General features: G+C 39.3%; 1 protein-coding gene across 1 annotated transcript in view; it reads right to left on the reverse strand.

The window, feature by feature from the left end:
- Nucleotides 1-1,566: 1,566 nt before the first annotated feature.
- Nucleotides 1,567-18,989, reverse strand: part of slc7a14 (solute carrier family 7 member 14) — a 68,328-nt gene continuing 50,905 nt past the window's right edge. The window contains exons 5-8 of the mRNA XM_003218136.4: nt 14,759-14,905; nt 11,312-11,520; nt 9,924-10,801; nt 1,567-8,874 (exon numbers count right to left, since the gene is read on the reverse strand). Of these exons, the coding sequence (XP_003218184.1) occupies nt 8,555-8,874; nt 9,924-10,801; nt 11,312-11,520; nt 14,759-14,905 (1,554 nt within the window). The 3' untranslated portion in view covers nt 1,567-8,554. The remainder of the gene's footprint in view (nt 8,875-9,923; nt 10,802-11,311; nt 11,521-14,758; nt 14,906-18,989) is intronic.

Raw genomic sequence — 18,989 nt, forward strand, 5'->3', positions numbered from 1 at the left:
ATCCAATTCTATCTTTATTTGTAGTCAATTTGTTAGTAGCCAAAGTTTTTCAAGTCAATGTTTTCAATACATTGCAATGTTTTGGTGCTAAATTCGTAAATACAGTAATTACTACATAATGTTACAGTGTATTGGACTGCTTTTTCTGTCAATTTGTTGTTGTAAAACATGACGTTTTGGTGCTTAATTTGTAAAATCATAACGCAATTTGACGTTTAATAGGCTTTTCCTTAATCCCTCCTTATTATCCAACATTTTCGCTTATCCATTGTTCTGCCAGCCTGTTTATGTTGGATAGGTGAGACTCTACTGTACTTTCAAATTGTTCTGTTGGAATTCAACCTCACACTGCTCAAGTCTGCAGTCCTCAATGAGGAACAGTTAGTTATTTTAGGAATAGGCTGAGGAACGACAGTTGGAATGTATCTATTTGTTCTCTCTCTTTCTGCTCTCATTCTAATTGGTTATATAGAATGAATACTTTTCAGGTGCATGCCTTTGTTTCAGACTTCTGCTTTTTACATCTTAATATTGAGACCTCTCTCTGTTGTGTGTGTCAGGAGAGATGTAGTGCTTGGAGATTTTTCCCTCTCTTTTGAACCCTAGAAGAGATGGAGTTAGAGTAGCTCAGACCCCATTCTTTACTGTTAAGAAATGTAGGGTTTTTTTTTGTAAATAAACCTTTTGTAATTTCAAGGTTTGAAATCTGCATCTTTGCCTCCTAAGCTCTACATTCTTTTCAAGCCACATCATTTCCCACTCTGCTTGCTGTGAGCTAAATGCTCAACTATAAGTATCCTGTTTGCATTTTCGGATGCTCTGCTGTATTTTGGGATTTTTCCCTAACAGACAGTCCCAACTAATTTCCTGTCATTACACTTTTTCATCTGCTTTCACTGTGTCCCCAGTTTTCCTCTCGTTTTCCAATTCTACCCTTTTGTCTTTAGCTTATCAGTTGCTGCAAACTCGGTTCAAAGTGCAGAAGTTGGAATCCCGCCCTTCCTAATTTGTGTGTTCTTCCTTCCACAGATAACTTTTGCCACTTGAATGTTGCTTGGCCATATGCTTAATATGTGAAATGTTGGAGTATATAGAATTGGACTTATGTGACGTGAGCTAGAGTTTTGGAAGAGGAGACACATCAAGTAGTAATTCCTATTATTCTTTGCAAGGAGCCACAATAGATATAAACTTACCATATATTTAGTTTGACATAGATAGTGAGGGACTGAACTGAAGACAAAACTGGAAAAAAACCCGAAAGCTAAGGATGACAGAAGTGACCTAAACTCAATCTACTGTCATCCCGCCTCCTCTCCAGATTTTATTGCATAGATCAGTGGTTCTCATCCTGGGGTCCACAGATGTTTTGGGCTTCAATTCCCAAAAATCCTAACACTGGTAAACTGGCTGAGATTTCTGGGCATTGTAGGTCAAAACACTTGGAGAGCCACAGGTTGAGAACCACTGGCATAGAGTAATAATCTGTTCCTTGAACCCATAGCAATGCAAATAAATACTGAAATCAGGCCATTCAGTTGTTCCAAAGGAAATGTTTCCAAGCTCTTAAGGCAAGATTTGTTTATATTTAATTCATTTTAGCATTGAAAAATATCATACCTTCAGATACTGGTAAATTTAACAAATATTTGGATATATCAATATAGAGACTGTGGGATTCCCCCCGCCCCACCTTTTTTGGTTTAAAATTTCATTTCAAACCTACGGACAGTTTGGTTAAGGTGTTTCCTGTTTCTGGCTTTCTTTATAAACCCACGTTTTTATTTTTTTTGTAAATATAAAGGCACACAATGAAGCTTTATGCATCTATTAAAATATACACATTTGGTAAATTTCGATTTCTTTTCCAAGTTTCTCAACAAGTCATTATATTTATATATTTTATATAATAGTCAACAACACAGTCATTCCCAAAATAAAAGTCACTCCATGAAGATATCGGCATAAACTTTCATCAAGACACCACCACAAAAATTCCCATTGCATAGTGCACCAATGGGGTTTAGGAAACACCAAAATAAATAAATAACATAACGTAAGAAAACAAAGGTGTTGTGTTTTTTTTGTCCTTTTAAACAAATACATCAAGTTTATATCAGAACTGCAGAGAAGTGTTACAGCAAGAAATGCCACCTGCAAGAAATCAATTAATAAAAAACAAAAATAAAGGAATTGCAAGTTGGACAATGTAGAGACCAAATGAAATTAACAGTAGGAAAGATATTTTACAAATTGAGAGTAGAACACAAATGCCATTGTCAGACACACAGATGGATAGTCTTTTGCAGCAATGAAGTTTAAGTGCAGACACTTGTAGCAAAATCATTCTAGTTGCTCACTTTCCCATTGCTATGGTCTGTTTTGGGGATAGCGGCTCTACAAACAGCTTCTCAAGGAGTTCCTTCAATTTTTACAGAAGGGGAAGGTTGGAAGGTATCAAAGGAAGCATTCCTTAATGTACCTCCCTTCTAAGGGCTATACACAACCTGTATCCAGTATATCTCCTGATGCACAATGTGTACAGAAATACAACAAAACCTCTTGAGGATCCGGTTTAAACACATGCAGACACACTGATCTCATTTTTCAATTGTACGGACTTACTCCATTGCAAAGCACTGCATTTGAGATAACATGAGGTGATACAGAAATTCCATCTGGACCATTTGATCACAGATGGCTCTTTCAGAAATGCAAGTCACCACTTGAGGACACTGCCGTCAAGCGATGAACAGAGAAATGTGTGAATCAGCTCCAAGTACCCAGAATTAGTTGAGGTATTTAGAGTGGAGAAGTTATCATTCTGGAAGTACAGATGCTCATCATGAGAGTTCTCATTGCCAGACCCCCGAGGAGAATTTTAAAAAATGCAGCAAGTACTGTTGATCCATAAAAAAACACACCACTAGCAACTTTACCTTCAGTAGAAATACATATTTTCTAAAGCTAATGATTTCTAATTGGTGTTGTGTGCCTTCAAGTTGCTTCTAACTTATAGAGACCCCAAGGTGAATCCATCATGAAGTTTTCTTGGTAAGATTTGTTCAGAGAGGGTTTGCCTTTGCCTTCTGAAGTTGGGAGAGTCTGACTTACTCAAGGTCACCCAGTGGATTTCTATATCTGAGCAAGATTTCAAACCCTGGTCTCCAGAATCTTAGTCCAGCACTCAAACCACTACACCAGTGGTTCTCAACCTGGAGTCCCCAGATGTTTTTGGCCTTCAACTCCCAGAAATCCTAACAGCTGGTAAACTGGCTGGGATTTCTGGGAGTTGTAGGCCCAAAACATCTGGGGACCCCAGGTTGAGAACAACTGAACTACACCATGCTTGCTTGATTAATTAACCATTCCAGAAAAAGCCATCCCACAAATCTGATCACTCACAACCATATCTTTGCTAAAAAATAAAACCCTTGTTACAGCTAGTGTGAGGCTTACACCATAAAGCAGAAAGGCATTGCAAGCCACATCTCAGCCTTCCTAAGAAAAGAAAACCCCCAGTGCTTTGTTCACATGAACCTTGCTCCACCACATCATTGGATATTTCTCAGCAATATATCACTTTTATGGTTTGTTTGGGAAAGAGCATCATTGGTATAGCTAGTTTCATCCAAAGCCCAGATTTCACAAAGTTCTGCACCTATAATCACTATAATGCAAGAAGAGGAGTGAACAGCCAAGCTTCTCTCTGGCATAGTTCTACTAAAGGCACATGGTGGACCCACTTTTGATCCAAAGCTGGTACTATGTGCATACAAATGTACACTCAGAATCCTTCCTGTCTATAAGAGGCTCAAACTGGTTCTTAGATTTTCTATACTGGGACAATGTCACAACAACCTGTGGAGCATGTGTTCAAATGCTTTCTGATGTCCTTAGAAATACTTGATAACCTTCTCCAGTTCTTAGAAATCAGCTTCCCATGTGGGGAAAAATGTCCCCAGTAGGAAAATGCTTGATTTCTCAAGATGCATGGATACTCAATTACTGAATGTAAGCTTCGCAGCTCAAAGATTGTCAAATGAGCTCATTGGTGTTGTCTAGGTCTTCGTGCTCTATGTTGTTTGGTTGCAGTGGGGTTTACGACATGTTATGCAATTTAAAATTTCTACTGCTGAAAAAAGACATTTCAAACATTATTTCTAGAAATTGCTTTTCTCTTTGCTCAGAGGAATACTACTGAGACTAAGGATAGAGTTATCAGAAACATTATTCCATCAGGATGTCCAAATACAATACAACCTCAATTTCTGTGGGAACAGTCCTAGTGGTTTCATTTATTTACTTCTGAACAAAACATGGCCTCTAGGCATTTTCTAGGTCCTTCAACATGATTCTATGGTATTATTGGGCTGGAAGCCCTTCATTTCAATAGGGTAACCTATTATCCAGGCAAAGTCTGGGAAGTCTAGGAGATCAATGACATTTATTGGGTTTTGAATAAAGCATCATCAAAGCAGGATGAGAAAAAAAAATAAAGGTACATTGTAGAGGCAGGGAGGACAAAAAAGGTAGATGTGAAATATCATCAGAAGTTAATTTAAAGCTTTTGCTGTTTTTGACTAACTAGACCTCGAGAGAGGCATTTTTAAAAATGTGAATCCAGCAAATGGTGATGTCAAGTGGAAGAAGATGTTTCCATCTGGTGAATCCCAGAGGCTGGATTTAGTCCAGGACCTCAGTTTCCTCATCCTTTATTTCATATAAGTCAGAATGGAAATGTCCTCTTTCATAGCCTCAGGAGTGAATGTTCAATAGGCACTAACAAAAACATACAACCTGGAGATAAAGGAGCTGTGCAACGTATCATGCTGCTGGTTTGCAGGAGCCTGGGTGGTCCATCTTCATGGCAGATCACCAGGCGCTGGGGCAAAGAGAAAATGCCAGCAAATGGGTTTAAACAATGGTCTGACTTCATTGGTTGACAGACTTGGCTGGAGTGGCCTCATATGGTTTGTGGGAGGAGATTAAAGGACCTGTCCTCACACATGCTAAGCAGACCTATCAGCAGTGGCACCTCATTCCCATGCTGTAGTCATTGAGAAGCTGGGTTGTTGTGAGTTTTCTGGGTTGTATGGCCATGTTTCAGAAACATTCTTTCCTGACATTTGAGAAGCTGCTTATACATTTCCTATAGGGTTGTGTTTTTGAATATGTTGGATTACTTGTCTTTTAACACCACTTTTTGGGAGGCAGGGCAGTTGGCATGGGTCCTGGATCAGAGACATCTATCACCGATAATGGAAGGGCTCCTTTGGGGGGAATTTGGAAGTGTGGTGAATTATTGGTGTGGCCCAGTTCATGGTCTGGCACCTCTCTTGCACCCTCAGATGGCAGGGGAACATGCAGGAAGAGTGCCCCCACCCCTTCGGGTTGTACCATTCTGCTATTCCATCTGTCAAAGGACTGGAGTATTGAGCTCATTGATCAATATGTGAATTGGTCACTAGTTGGATCCAGATCCATGCAGGGCTAACCCACATTCACAGCTATAACTAATCAAAGTTCTGGCCTCGCTCTTCTAATATTATATTGAGCATGGAGTATCATTTCAGCAGAGTGGTTCTCACTCCAGAACAGGCAAGAGCAATTTTGATATCATGTGCCCTATAGCAATCTATGTTGAGATGGGATGCTGGTCTCAGCAATGCCTTGGAAACCCTTTGATTGGGTTACTGCATGGCTTAAGAGGTAAGATTGTGGGTGGGTGAGTGGCATTGTCAGAGATAGCTACACAAATATAACTCCATCATCATAGCTGACAACTCAGGATCTCATCCAACAAAGTGGTAGGAATAGGACAGTTTTCTAGGGACACATGTGAGGAACATGGAGGCCTCCAGATAATGTTGATTGACAGCTCCCATCACCCCTGGCCATGAGGACTTGGGATGATGGATTTTGGAGGACTATATCTGGAGAACATACATATTTTCCACCCTTACTCTAAGGCCTGGTGCTGAGAATAAAGCAGAGAGCTGCTTTATCTTTTTGCAGCCAAGATGTTTTGTAGAAAAGAATGAATGGCAGAAATCCCAGAGCCTATCCCTCATGTTTTAGTGAATGTTTCTTCTGCTAAATTCCTTTTGGTTTTTGCTTTATATGAACCTCAGCCAAGGACCACCACTCCTCCTCTTCATGACTCCACGGCCACCACGGCCACCACTGAGCACTCCATACGGCTCCAGTTCAAGACAGATACTTTTCTATTCTTATCTATTATACACTGTTTGTACAGAACAATGTTGTGGACACTTGGCTGTTAACATTATTATAAAGAAAATATATTATAATCATAGTTTATGGTGAGGGGCAGCAATTATTTGTACTAGGAAATGAATCCAAGAAACAGTGTTATTCTATCTTGCAAGAACATTGCATTTTAAATCTTTCAGAAATGACAGTGTGTTGATATGCTGTTCCAGATTTATGACCAAAGCTATCCTTGATTTGGTTTATAGTTTGACCTCTGCCTCCCCTATGGAAAGCATGGTTGTGGCTCTCAGGATATTTATTCCTGATCATCAGCCATGATGGTCAACAGTCCTATAACATCTGGAGGACCACAAGTTCTCAACACCTATCTTTAGAAGAATACAAGTAAGAACAATAGAGGGAATGCCAGTAATTGTTATAAGTAGTTCTGCTTCCACATATGTCTCTTCTACAGACAAGAGTTGAGTTTCACTTGATGGAATGTAAAAAGAAGTCAAGATCATTGCAATGAATCCGGCCTCTGTTGACTCATGGTGTGCATATGTGTAGTACTTCGTATATAGCACGAAAATGCTATCAGTGTATAAAATATTAACAATAAATGGAAATTTCAAGGTGAACATGCTAGAAGATTCAGATTGTATGGAATGAGAATGGATGAATTTAACAAGTAGGTTGATTTGCTTGTTGATTGGCTACAATCAAAGAGGTTCTGACTTTATCCTGAATGTTGCTTTGGTGCATATTATTAAGAAGCATTGTGGAATATAACACTGAGATTTTGACCACCAGTTAAGGCTCACATGTGTAATAATCACATTTTACATATACTATACTCTTTTGCCTATATTGAATAACAGTGTTTTCAGTTAGTGGTGAACTACAGGAATAGCTGAATCATGCAGTATAGCTCTTGCTGGACTGTACCACTGCGTACAGGAAGAAAAAGATCACACAACAACACCCTCTCAATAGAAGCACGTAGCAAGCAACAACTGAAGTTTTTCTGCAAGTATAAAAATTATCATGGGAAATGGACCTCCTATATGCATGGAGTTATTTTATTGTCTACGGAAATAACTTTCCCCTTCATCAAGAGTCTGAAGAGCTAAGGACTAGCAAGACTGGTGTATGTGAGTTCGCTGGTCATGAATCCATTTTTATGGGAGTCAAATTGCCACTGTGCCCGGGTTCTGTCTGCGAGATTATTTTATTCACAGAATCTCGACAACTGATGAAATGAATAAATACATGAAAGGAAGCATCTAAAAAAACCAGTGCACAAACTTCAGCTGGTTGACACTGAAATCAAGTAAAGTGGTGAAGAAATATTATTCACCAGTAAACAAATCAAAGCTTCTGTGAAAGCATGAACAGCAACCAAGAACACATGAAACCAAATCCAAAGGAAAGGCCAGGTAAGTCAAAGAGTGAAAATATTTTGTTTAGTGAGATGTATTTGCTTTCTAGATATGATAGAAGAAATACTGGCTTGTCTCAATCTATTGTCAAGGGGAAATGCTGTGCCTGCAGTCTGAAAAGATCTATCTATGGATGTTTCTCCCTATGTTTGCCTTCTTTTAGAAAAGGTCGACAAACCATGAGTAACATTCTGATGGCCTCCTGTGTCCATGGATTTTGTATCCACAGTTTTTTTTATAAAATCCCAAAATCAAACCTTGATTTTGCCATTTTATATAAGTGACACCATTTTACTACAGCATTGTATATAATGCATTCACAGATATTAGTATCCATGAGTTTTCCGAGAACCAAATCCCAGTATTTGCCAAATAGTCAGTGGTCTCCAAGATGGCCATGAACATTCTGTATTGCAAAGCCCACAGAATATGAGCATTATGCCAATGGAAACTCACTGTATTTATCAAGCACTCACTTTGCTGGGTTCAGCTTCCATTGGGACTATACATCATTGCAACAGAAGGCTCATGGGTGATATGGTTCCTAGGCTCAGGAAGATTTTGTGGGCCAAACTAGTTTATATCATAGGTTAGCTCCTGACAACATTCAGTGAAATAGAGCTATTATTGATGATGACATTGGGTGGAACGGGATGAGAATCCAAAACCTTTTTGTGTGTTTAATTTGGCATTCTGTTGATTCAGGACAAGCACTTGAGAGAACCTTCCTGAAGATCAGAAAATAAGTGACAGAGTGAGTGATGGAGTTGCTGGAAAAACACCAGAACATTTATAGAAAGGCTGCATCTGAAATGAATGCAAAAAACAAAGCCATTGAATTGAGCCCAAAGGTTAGCTTAGTGACACAGAGTGAAACGGTTGGGTTTCCATCATATCTACTCTGGTGAGTAGTCTAACTCATCATTTGAAATGAGCGCATCTGAGTTCTGCTTGTGTTTGCTTTTGCTTTTTGCTTTGCTACTTGTCCGACTGCTCTCCTTTGTTTCCGACATCTGCTGGTAAGAGAAACCTTTGTCATCGGCAGGATCCCAGTCCTGGTAGTTTTCACTCTCAGCGTAGGCAAAGCCATCGTCAACAGAGAAGGGATCAACATCAACATCGTAGCGTTGGTATGTACTCTGATGCAAAGCTTCTTCCCGAGCTGTGATTTCCAATGTACTATTCCAAATGCCATAGCCAAAGTAAATTAACAACCCTGGAGGAGAGAAAGGAGAGACTTTGGTTGGTAAATGCCTTTTACTACAGTGTGAGTTTGTCTTCAAGAGAAGGCAGTTCAAACCTTCACAGATCTATCAATACTTCTGTACAATATTTTTGCTGCTTCCACAGGAAGTTCTTTTTCTAAAACATATTTTATTTATTAGGTTTTTCAGCTGCAAAGAAAGTCAGCATGGCAGAGAAGGGGAAAAAGTAGGACAACTGAAATTTTCAGTATTCCTTAGTTTTATATCTCTAGGATTTTCACTGGAGCATTATCAAGTAACAAATATATTTATACTATGTGAAAAGACCATAAACACAAAGAAGTCTTGGATGTAAGTTTCTATATACATTTTTACTATGACTTTGTTTGATTCCCTGCCTTCCAAGATCAGAAAGATAAAGATAAATAGCACAAATAAATCATATGACATTAGTTTTTAAAATAACTAGCAGGTTTTTCTTTTTGTTGCATTCCACTGTGCTGTCATATAGTTTTCCTATCCACGGGGTCACCCAACATTCTCAGATGTTCCCAGGACATTTGCCTAGTGCAATTAATATTACATTATGGTAGTGGTGCACAACCTGTGGCTGTCTAGTTGTTTGGGACACCAACTCACTGAAGTCCTAACCAGCTTGTCCAATGGTCAGGAATTCTGGGAGCTGAAACCCAAAACACCTGGAGGGCCACAGATTATTTACCACTAAATTATCGTCAAATCAAGTGATATCATATCATAATTTACCAATCAAAACTACTCTAGCTATAGTTTCAGAGAATTATCTCAGATATATTGTGAGAGGCAGATGATGGTTTTGTTCATGGCAGCTGATCGATATATTTTTTCAGGAGCTACTTTGGGTCTACAGGAGCTATCGAAGGTGCTACAACAATTTGGTGAGTAAGGTTCAACACCTTGGATATCTCCAGTAAAATTTAGATTCATTCTGGTAAAATATAGCATGCATCCAACTCTCTGAGGTAATAGAGCTAAAGCTGCTTCTGCATATCATGGTCAAATTTTCTCATTCAAGACTTACCCACAAAACACCAGACAGCAAAACGGATCCATGTGATCTTTGAGAGTTTCAGCATAAGATATATGTTCACAAGCATAGCAAAGGCAGGGACAAAAGGTAGGCAAGGAGCCATATAAGGGAGCTTTTTGGGATTCTCTGGCTGTTGAAGAATGACAAACACCAACACAACTATCAGCAGGACCATCAGAACCACCAGGAGAATTGCCCACCAACTTTGGTCATACAGGTAGTCCAACCCAAAAATGATGAAAGAGCAGAAGATGAACATGAGGACAAACAGCAAGAGCACACAGGTGGTGACAGTCTGGCCAGTAGCTGCTGTGGGACGATCCATTTTCCCAGGTAGCCCAAGATGAATCCTCATAGTGTAGTAGCGTGGTCCTATTAGTTTCTTCAGCTTGATCAGGTAGATGTTTTCAGATTCGTCTGCTTCTATTCCTGAAGTCATGTCAACTGTACCATAGTTAGGGTGGTTGACATTGTAGGTGGTCTTATCTGACTTTCCAATGAGCATTTCATTGTCTCCCAAGGATGGAAGATTCTTTGCACCACATGTGTTGGTAGGTGGACCTGCAAATTCCTCTCCTTCACTTCCTGGAGAACAAATTTCCTTTTCACAGTCTGCTAAAATCCCTTCCTTCTTCTTTGTATGCTCTTCAGAAAGAAATTTGACAAAGCCATCAATGTCACTCTCTGGTTGGTAGCGGAGAAGCAGAACACAGACGGAAACCAAAGTGTACGCAAGCAGTGTGCCAATGGACATCATCTCTATCAGATCCCTCAGGCTTACCAGCAAGGAGAGTAGTGCTGCAAGAAATCCTGAGACTATGCAAGCTACTACAGGGGTTTCAGTATAAGAACTTACATGGGACAAGAACCTATAGGAAAAAGAATGAAAATTAAAACTAACTCCACATCTATCTTTTGTACTATCATTCCAAGCATCTATTGGACTGCCACACTATGGAACAATGAATATGCCCTAAGCTTTAGACTGAATTTTAAAGGAGTTATCTAAGGCCCTCAAACTATTTTGGAAATAGTGTTCAGTACATTGGACAGCTCTGTTACTTGGAGCATCGAAGCTGGTAACCTTCTGGGACATCATCCTGTGTATCTGCTCAGTCTGCTATTCAGATTCTAAGCATTGACAGGCATTCTCAATGCCCTGACTTTACAGTCTATAGTTGTTTACAGCAGAATTTGATTGGGTAGCCCTTCAAACAGAAATTGTCCACTGGAAGCCTTTCTTATAGATATTGTGCTTCATACAATACAAGGGCAAAGCCCTCTTGATCTCATAGTGATTGCAAATATTGCAGTAACAACTATCAGATAAGATGTTCCAGTGTCTCTTCTCATATGAGCTCTGGTTAGATGGAACTTACCTGAAGAGAAGCCCATCACCAGCCATTGCATAAATTATACGAGGCATGGGGAAGAGGGAGCCCAACAAGCTCACGGTCAAGCCAGCCACAGAACCAATGGCAACAATGAATTTAGCGGTGTAGAATCCATGGGCTGCAAACATTTCCATCAGGGGGGATTCGGTATCAATCTCATTGTATGGCACCATCAGAGTTAAAATAATGCTCACCTATTGCAAGGGGAGGAGAAAGGTGACATCATGTTTAGATGAAGCAGAGTACTTGTTGTGCACATTTGTGGGTTTGACTTTTGGTGATTTGATTATTTGCAGATTTGATTAAAATGGCCTCTTCAGGAATCTCTAGGACTTCCAGCACAGTTTTATGGTCAACTTCCAGCGGAAGCTGACAAGAGAGCTACACTGGGGGACCTAGATATCCTGCGAGATGTGTTCTCTTAGATTTAAAAAAAAAATAGTTTTTTTTTCCACCTTGGAGAACATGGACATCCTACTGCACTGGTCTTTGAGATGTTTAAAGTTTTAAATGGAAAAGGCATTTCATGAAATGTCACTGACACTCAAGGTAGACAAAAATCAGGTGGAATGAATCATCATTCTATTTTGGTGCAAGTCAGCTTCTCATCCATCCACTATTTGTTTGCAAAATCAAAGCCTGCTTTGGATAATCTAGAAGGACTCAATACTGTATATTAGAAGTGTGAATTGTTTGGCTCACTAGACATAGAATGGTAACTCCCAGCCAATGAATGGTAAGTCCCAGCTTGCATAGCCAATGATGAAGAATTCTAGGAGCTGCAGTCCAGTAATATTTGGAGGGCTGCACAAGTTCCACACTTGCTATATAAAGTTACCTGAGCATAAGTCCCATTGAATGCAGTTAGACCTAACTAACTCTGAGTAAACATATATAGGATTGCAGTTTAGGAAGTTTAGCATGAGCATAAAGCATGCTAGGTGGCTACCTCCAGATGTTTTCTGTGGACTGCAGTTCCCACAATCCCTGAGCATTGCCTAGGCTGGCTAGGGCTGATGGGTGTTGTAGATCAGTTCTGGTATTATGAGACATTAGTGAAAAAATGATTAGAATATACAGTAGAGTCTCACTTATCCAACATAAACGGGCCGGCAGAACTTTGGATAAGCGAATATGTTGGATAATAAGGAGGGATTAAGGAAAAGCCTATTACACATCAAATTAGGTTATGATTTTACAAACTAAACACCAAAACATCATGTTATACAACAAATTTGACAGAAAAAGTAGTTCAATACGCAGTAATGCTATGTAGTAATTACTGTATTTACGAATTTAGCACTAAAATATCACGATGTATTGAAAATATTGACTACAAAAATGCGTTGGATAATCCAGAACGTTGGATAAGCGAGTGTTGGATAAGTGAGACTCTACTGTACTTGAAGATAAAAATAATGGACTTTTGGTCAGTTTGTTCCCCTTTCCTCTGTAAAATGAAACAATGCAAACCCCTAAATATAGGCTGCTTCTGCAGCTATTGGCTACTCATACTTTGACTTCATTAGTTCGATAAGTTCTCTGCAGTCATTGGCTCAGCAGGCAAGATGCGGGATGTTTATGAATATTCCAATGGATTACCTTTTCTTGTTAAAAAGCAGCACTATCACAACAGTAGCTAACTGTTAGAGGACATGCATAGTATGTGTGGGAGCAGTATGTGAATGGGGTGTGTGAGTAGTATTTGTGTTGTATGTCAGCAATGAAGTGGGTGTGCAAGAGAGATGGAGAGAAGGGAGAGAGAATATGAAAGAAGAATGGGCACAGAATACAGAAACAATTATAAACAGCAAGCTTGCCCCAGCTTTGATTAGATAATTTTTTGCCTGATAGGAACAATTAATGGTGCCCTATCCTTGCTCCCCAACCCTTCTCATCATCATCATCATCAACAACAACAATTTATTGATTAGCCAGTTGGCCTTATCAAAGACAGACAATACAAAAACAACATACAACATACATCTGGTTCACTTAAAATAAAATACAGATATACAGGTGTCTGCCTGCTTTGTGCCAATGTAGTTTAGCTAAAGATCTCTGCATCAACTATCCTCATCTCTCCTGCACTGCACCCCAATCTGATCTATGTACTCTGATCTCCTTTTAGCAGCTTTAAACAAATACAGGGCTACTTTTGTTGTCAGAGTGGGGCTATACCTGGCTAACAAAAATGAAGTTTTGGCCTCAATAACCCAGCTTGTTTTATTACCAATAAAAGGCCATAAGTATTGTTTCCTTTCTTTTTTATATAGGTTACAGTTGTGCAAAATGTGGTTCAAATTTTCAACTTCAGGGCTGCCACAAATACATAATCCTTCTTCATACGGGATATGATTGAATCTGCCGTGTCTCTCCATGGACTCCATTTGTTCAAATCTTGCCCTTGTGCCCTTGTTCCCTTCTCAAGGAACAGAGTATCCAAGGCTGGCCTAGTTATTTTGGCTCCTGATATCTCTGCTTCCTCACTGGCAGCCAAACTATTACAACAATAATTAAACAAATATCTATCCATTTGTTATGCTTTCCTGACACTGCAAACTCAGCTGTTTATAACATGGATCAAAAGCAACCAGCTCAACACACGAAATCAATCTAGACTGCAAAAATCAGAGGTGCCAATATTTCTACCAATAATCATCAACTTTCCCAATTTGGCAAAAACAGTCTTGATCAATCCTCTCTCAGCCTGCCTTTCTAGCTGCTTCTCTCCCACTTTTCCACTTTCCCACTTTGTCCTGAGTTTATGTCCCTTGCAATAAACTGAGTTAAAAAGCAAAAAACAGTTTGTGCTCCTTTAACTAGTGAGAGGAGAGAGCAAAAGCTTGCTCTTCTCTGTAGCCCAAGGCAAAAGCAAACTACTGCTGTCTCTCCTGGATTGTGTGTGTTATTTTTCATTACTAACTTTTGCCATCTTGACCAAACTTGGATGTTGCTTGGCCACATCTCCTAGTTTTCATACTTGAAATATTGGAGGATATGTAAATGCAGTGAAAAAAAATGCTGGGCCAACAGGTATGCTAGCAGTGGGGAGTTGGATTGCTAGGCATGATGTTCCCCCTTCCCCACAAAATCAATACCCATTATATTAAAAATGTTCTGGACTTTGCTTGCTAGCTGCACATGCTTGGTCTTTTTAAAAAATGCCCATAACCATAGTTTTCAAGATGTTACCCTTGCATATTTAGAAGGATGCTTTGGTGTTTTGCATTACCTCGTAATTTTAACAAGTACTCTATAATGTATAGCATCATTAGTATCTTTATATTGCAAGAGATGGAGGGAAGGGATGCTGAGAAATAAGGTAGCTTTGAGGAGGAACTTCCTGGCTCATCACGTACACTTCTACCTATTGTTATTACCTCTAAGGGGAGAATTAGTCTGAGCACAATCTTGAAATGTGTTACTTACAGACACATAAGCCGTGAGGCATGTGACCAGCGAGGCAGTGATGGCATAAGGGATGGAAGTGTTGGGACTTTTTGCCTCTTCTCCAGTGGTTGCAATGATATCAAATCCAATAAAGGCATAGAAACAGGTTGCTGCACCTTGTAGTACCTGCAAGTAAAGAAACATAGTTCTAGATTATATGGCAATGCCCATCCTTGAAAAGAGATCGTCAACTTTCTAAAGAATGCATAAAGGAAAGGGGGTATTTCCCACGGGATCTGGGAAGGTCACATTTTTCCTGCCGTCTTTTATACTTGTTTTAGCTGTAAACACCTCCGAAATGTCATCTAGTAGCCTGGGAAGAGGTCACTTTCCCTGGGTTTTTGATCCCCTAATATGCTTTGGAAATTATAATGCTTTTCAACAAGTCTCCTGTAACTTTGATGAGATGTTTGGAGCCATCTACATATAATCAGTAAAATCCCTTTCTCTTCTCCTTGCAGATATTTCCTGACCATAGGAACGTGGAGCCAAAATGCACGAGGCTGTCTTCTTTTAATCTTAAAGCAAAATCCAGCAAATGCCCAAAGGAGATTGACTGTGAATAGGGTGAATTCTAGAAATGGAATGGAAATGTCATTTAAAGACAGAGTATGGAAATCTTATCTACAGCTTTCAAAAAACCTCAGAGACCATATTGGCTGGAGGATTCTATGAGTAATAGAAAAACACATAAACAAATCAATCTGTTTGCAAGCTATGGCTAAAAACAGAAACATGTAAAGTCTGCTTTATTAGAATCAAATCTAGGTAACTAGACTAGCAGTCTCTTCTCTAACCTTTCCAGGCTTTATGCTGAAAATTTCCACTTCTTTGTAATGAAATTTTTACCATGTCTCTTCCCTGAGCCTTTTCAAATGGCCAGTAGCTTTTGAAATGATGAAGTATTTGAGAAATGTTAATCCAAAAAGATAACTTTCTCAGGTTCTGGCTTTCCCACCCTTTGCTTAGAGAGGCCAATCTATCAGCTCCACTTTCTTCCAGTTCTGAATGTTTTACTTCTCAAATCGCTTTCACCCTACTTTTGATGAAATGTGCCAAATCTTGTTAAGTTTATATCAGCTCACATTACTTCCACAATGCAAGTGAAGTTCTCATCCCAATAGGGAGCTGAAGCAATGAAGGAATAGACTGACAATTGCTTGCAACAAATCAAGTCAAAATCCATATTCCTTTGAAAGAAATTGAGTTTCTTGGTGCCATTTTATCCAGCTTTTTCTCCAGCAAAGTCAATTTAAAGATGAAATACCAGCTTGTTGGATGAGCATTAAACATCACTTCTATTCCACTTCTATTCTACTCCATACTAAGAGTCAAGTAATAGAAACCCAATAAATTAATTCAGAATCCAGCGTATCTTTCACATTTCTGGTGGCATGGCCATGACTGAGGTTCTTTCCACTTTGGCTTTATGGGGTGAGAGCAAACCATAGAGAAAAGCTGGTTTTGGGGATATAGGGATCAAGGATTATCCAAAGAGTCAATATTTCTTTTAGTGTTCTGTAGCGACCACAGAAAAGACAATGGCTTGAAATCAGCCATATTAGGCTCTCTGCTGAATTTGCCCTAGCTTTCAAACTGAATAAAGTCCAAGAAAAGCACCCTTCCATTGGAATAATAAATCACCTTATAAGAAGAGTTAAGACTGGGAACCTCTTCAGTTTAAAGGCAAGTTTATTTACTTTTCAAACTGGGGCCCCATCTACACTGCAGAAATTTTAACTGCATTGAACTGGATTATATGAGTCTCCACCAGTCATGGTCAAACTTTGGCCCTCCAAGTGTTTTGGACTTCAACTCCCACAATTCTTAACAGCCTGGTCTACACTGACATATAATACAGTTCAATGCAGATAAACTGCATTATATGAGGCCCCATTTGCACTGCCATATAATGCAGATTGAACTGGATTATATGGCAGTGTACTCATATAATGAAGTTAAATGCAGTTCAGTCTACACTGACCAAGCTTTTTAGGTAACAAGAACCCCTTCCTTTTGCCAATTTCAATGAATTAATTTGGAGCCCAGGGGCCCTTTCATACTTCACAGTTATAGCACTATAAATCAATTTAAGATGCCACGGTTCCATCCATTGCAATTTTCAAAGAAGTCTTTTGAATTTTATTGCCTTACTAAGCAACCAGCTTCTGAATTCCAGAGGATGTAGCCATGGCAACTAAAGTGGAATCATAGTGTGAGAATTGCCAATGTGGACATTTACAGTCTCTGCTCATCCTCTTCCTCTGCATGGAAGACCATCCAAATCTGTTCAGATTCCCAGTGGAGCTTTTCAGCTAATATATGCACAAGAAACATCACCAACTTGGCAGCACGAGGAAAGAAAGCAAACGCTTTCAGGGCCTTCAGCTTTCTTTTTACTGTTGAGCAGCCAAATCAAATATCAGCTCAGTGTCTACATTTTACAGGAGAGGCAATATTGTTGCTCAGTTCTTTTGCTACAAAGGCCTGATGCATGCAAGGAAGTGTTTCTTTTCTGAAAATCTATTTTTAAAACATTACCAGGACTCAATTCTCCCCATAGTAAGCATAAACAAACCCTAGTGATTTCAGTGGTAAAAGTTGCATGCCTTCATGGGATCGTGGAGTGGCTTTTGAACATTCAGATTGCGAGTTTCCATATGTTTACATTGTTTAATTTGTTATTGAAATGAACTCACTAATTATACCCTTGACTCTGAAAACTGCTGATCTATCACAAGTTTGAAATATTTATCACTCAATCAATCCTTTCCCTGAAATCCGCATGATTGTTAAAGCAGCTGTCTTGGATGCACTTTCAAGGAATACAGTGGTGTTTATTTCTAAACAGATTTATGTAGAATTATGCTGTAATAGAATTTAACTTTGGTTTATGCACGTGTTATATCTTTTTGAACAGTGTACTGTATGTTGTTCTGTTGTGTTCCAACCAGAGGAAAAATTCAGGGTCAGGGACATTTAGAGGAGAAAGAACGCTGCCGTCTTTGTTGAAAAAATATTGCAAATGCTGAAAAGGAATGAGAGCTATTTTGGCGGAAAGAACAAATACAGGCAGTCCCCGAGTTGCAAAGTTCTTACTTACAAACTACTGATGATATGATGGAGAAAAGGGCATGGCTATCTGGGGAACTACAGTTAGTCTGTATTTGACCCCAAGGTGTGAGGTCCCATACTATTTTAGACAACTCTTTAACAGACCTTTTCTGTTAGACTAAAGGCAGAAGAAATAATGAGAAAGATCATATAGGTGTAGATTTGGAGATATTATCTAACTCTCCCATAAATGTCCACAAATGAGTGGATGTGATCACATAGTGAAGATACTGTCTAGAAGCACCAATTGGACTCCCTAAAAATTATGTGAATAAAACTAAAATTGAACTATACAAGCCATGTCTGGCATGTAGATCTTCCTCAATTGTACCTGCTAACATTTTTCGTTTGCTCTTGTGACAGCAAAACATTTGTCTACCTTTTGGCGCTGCACATTTGTATTAGGCGTCTCTGACGGGATCAGTTGTAATGGGCTTGTTAAATCATCAACTCTCCAAAGAGGAGGATAATTATGTTTATATATTGGTAATTTTACTCCATTGAGCAATCCCACATTAGATGCCATTCAGTTTGCCAGCTGGGTAAGTGTTTTCTTTTTTATATATCTCTTAAATGAAATGCTATAGAGATATAAAAAAAAGAAAACACTTACCCAGCTGGCAAACTGAATGGCATCTAATGTGGGATATCTCTTAAATAAAATGCTAGGGGCCTCCAGTGGCAAAGTGTGTTAAAGCGCTGAGCTGCTGAACTTGCGGACCAAAAGGTCCCAGGTTCAAATCCCGGGAGCGGAATGAGCGCCCGCTGTTAGCCCCAGCTCCTGCCAACCTAGCAATTCGAAAACATGCAAATGTGAGTAGATCAATAGGTACTGCTCTGGCGGGAAGGTAATGGTGCTCCATGCAATCATGCCGGACACATGATCTGGAGATGTCTATGGATAACGCTGGCTCTTTGGCTTAGAAATTGAGATGAGTACCAACCCCCAGAGTCGGTCACGACTGGACTTAATGTCAGGGAAACCTTTACCTTTTACCTAAATAAAATGCTGGCATATAGTTGGAAGTGGTGTTATTTATTTGGATAGCTAAAAGAGGGGAACGTTTGAGTTAACAAGAGGAGCTCAATATTCCAT

Source organism: Anolis carolinensis, chromosome 3 (assembly GCF_035594765.1).
Source record: "Anolis carolinensis isolate JA03-04 chromosome 3, rAnoCar3.1.pri, whole genome shotgun sequence".
In the NCBI taxonomy this organism is placed as follows: domain Eukaryota; kingdom Metazoa; phylum Chordata; class Lepidosauria; order Squamata; family Dactyloidae; genus Anolis; species Anolis carolinensis.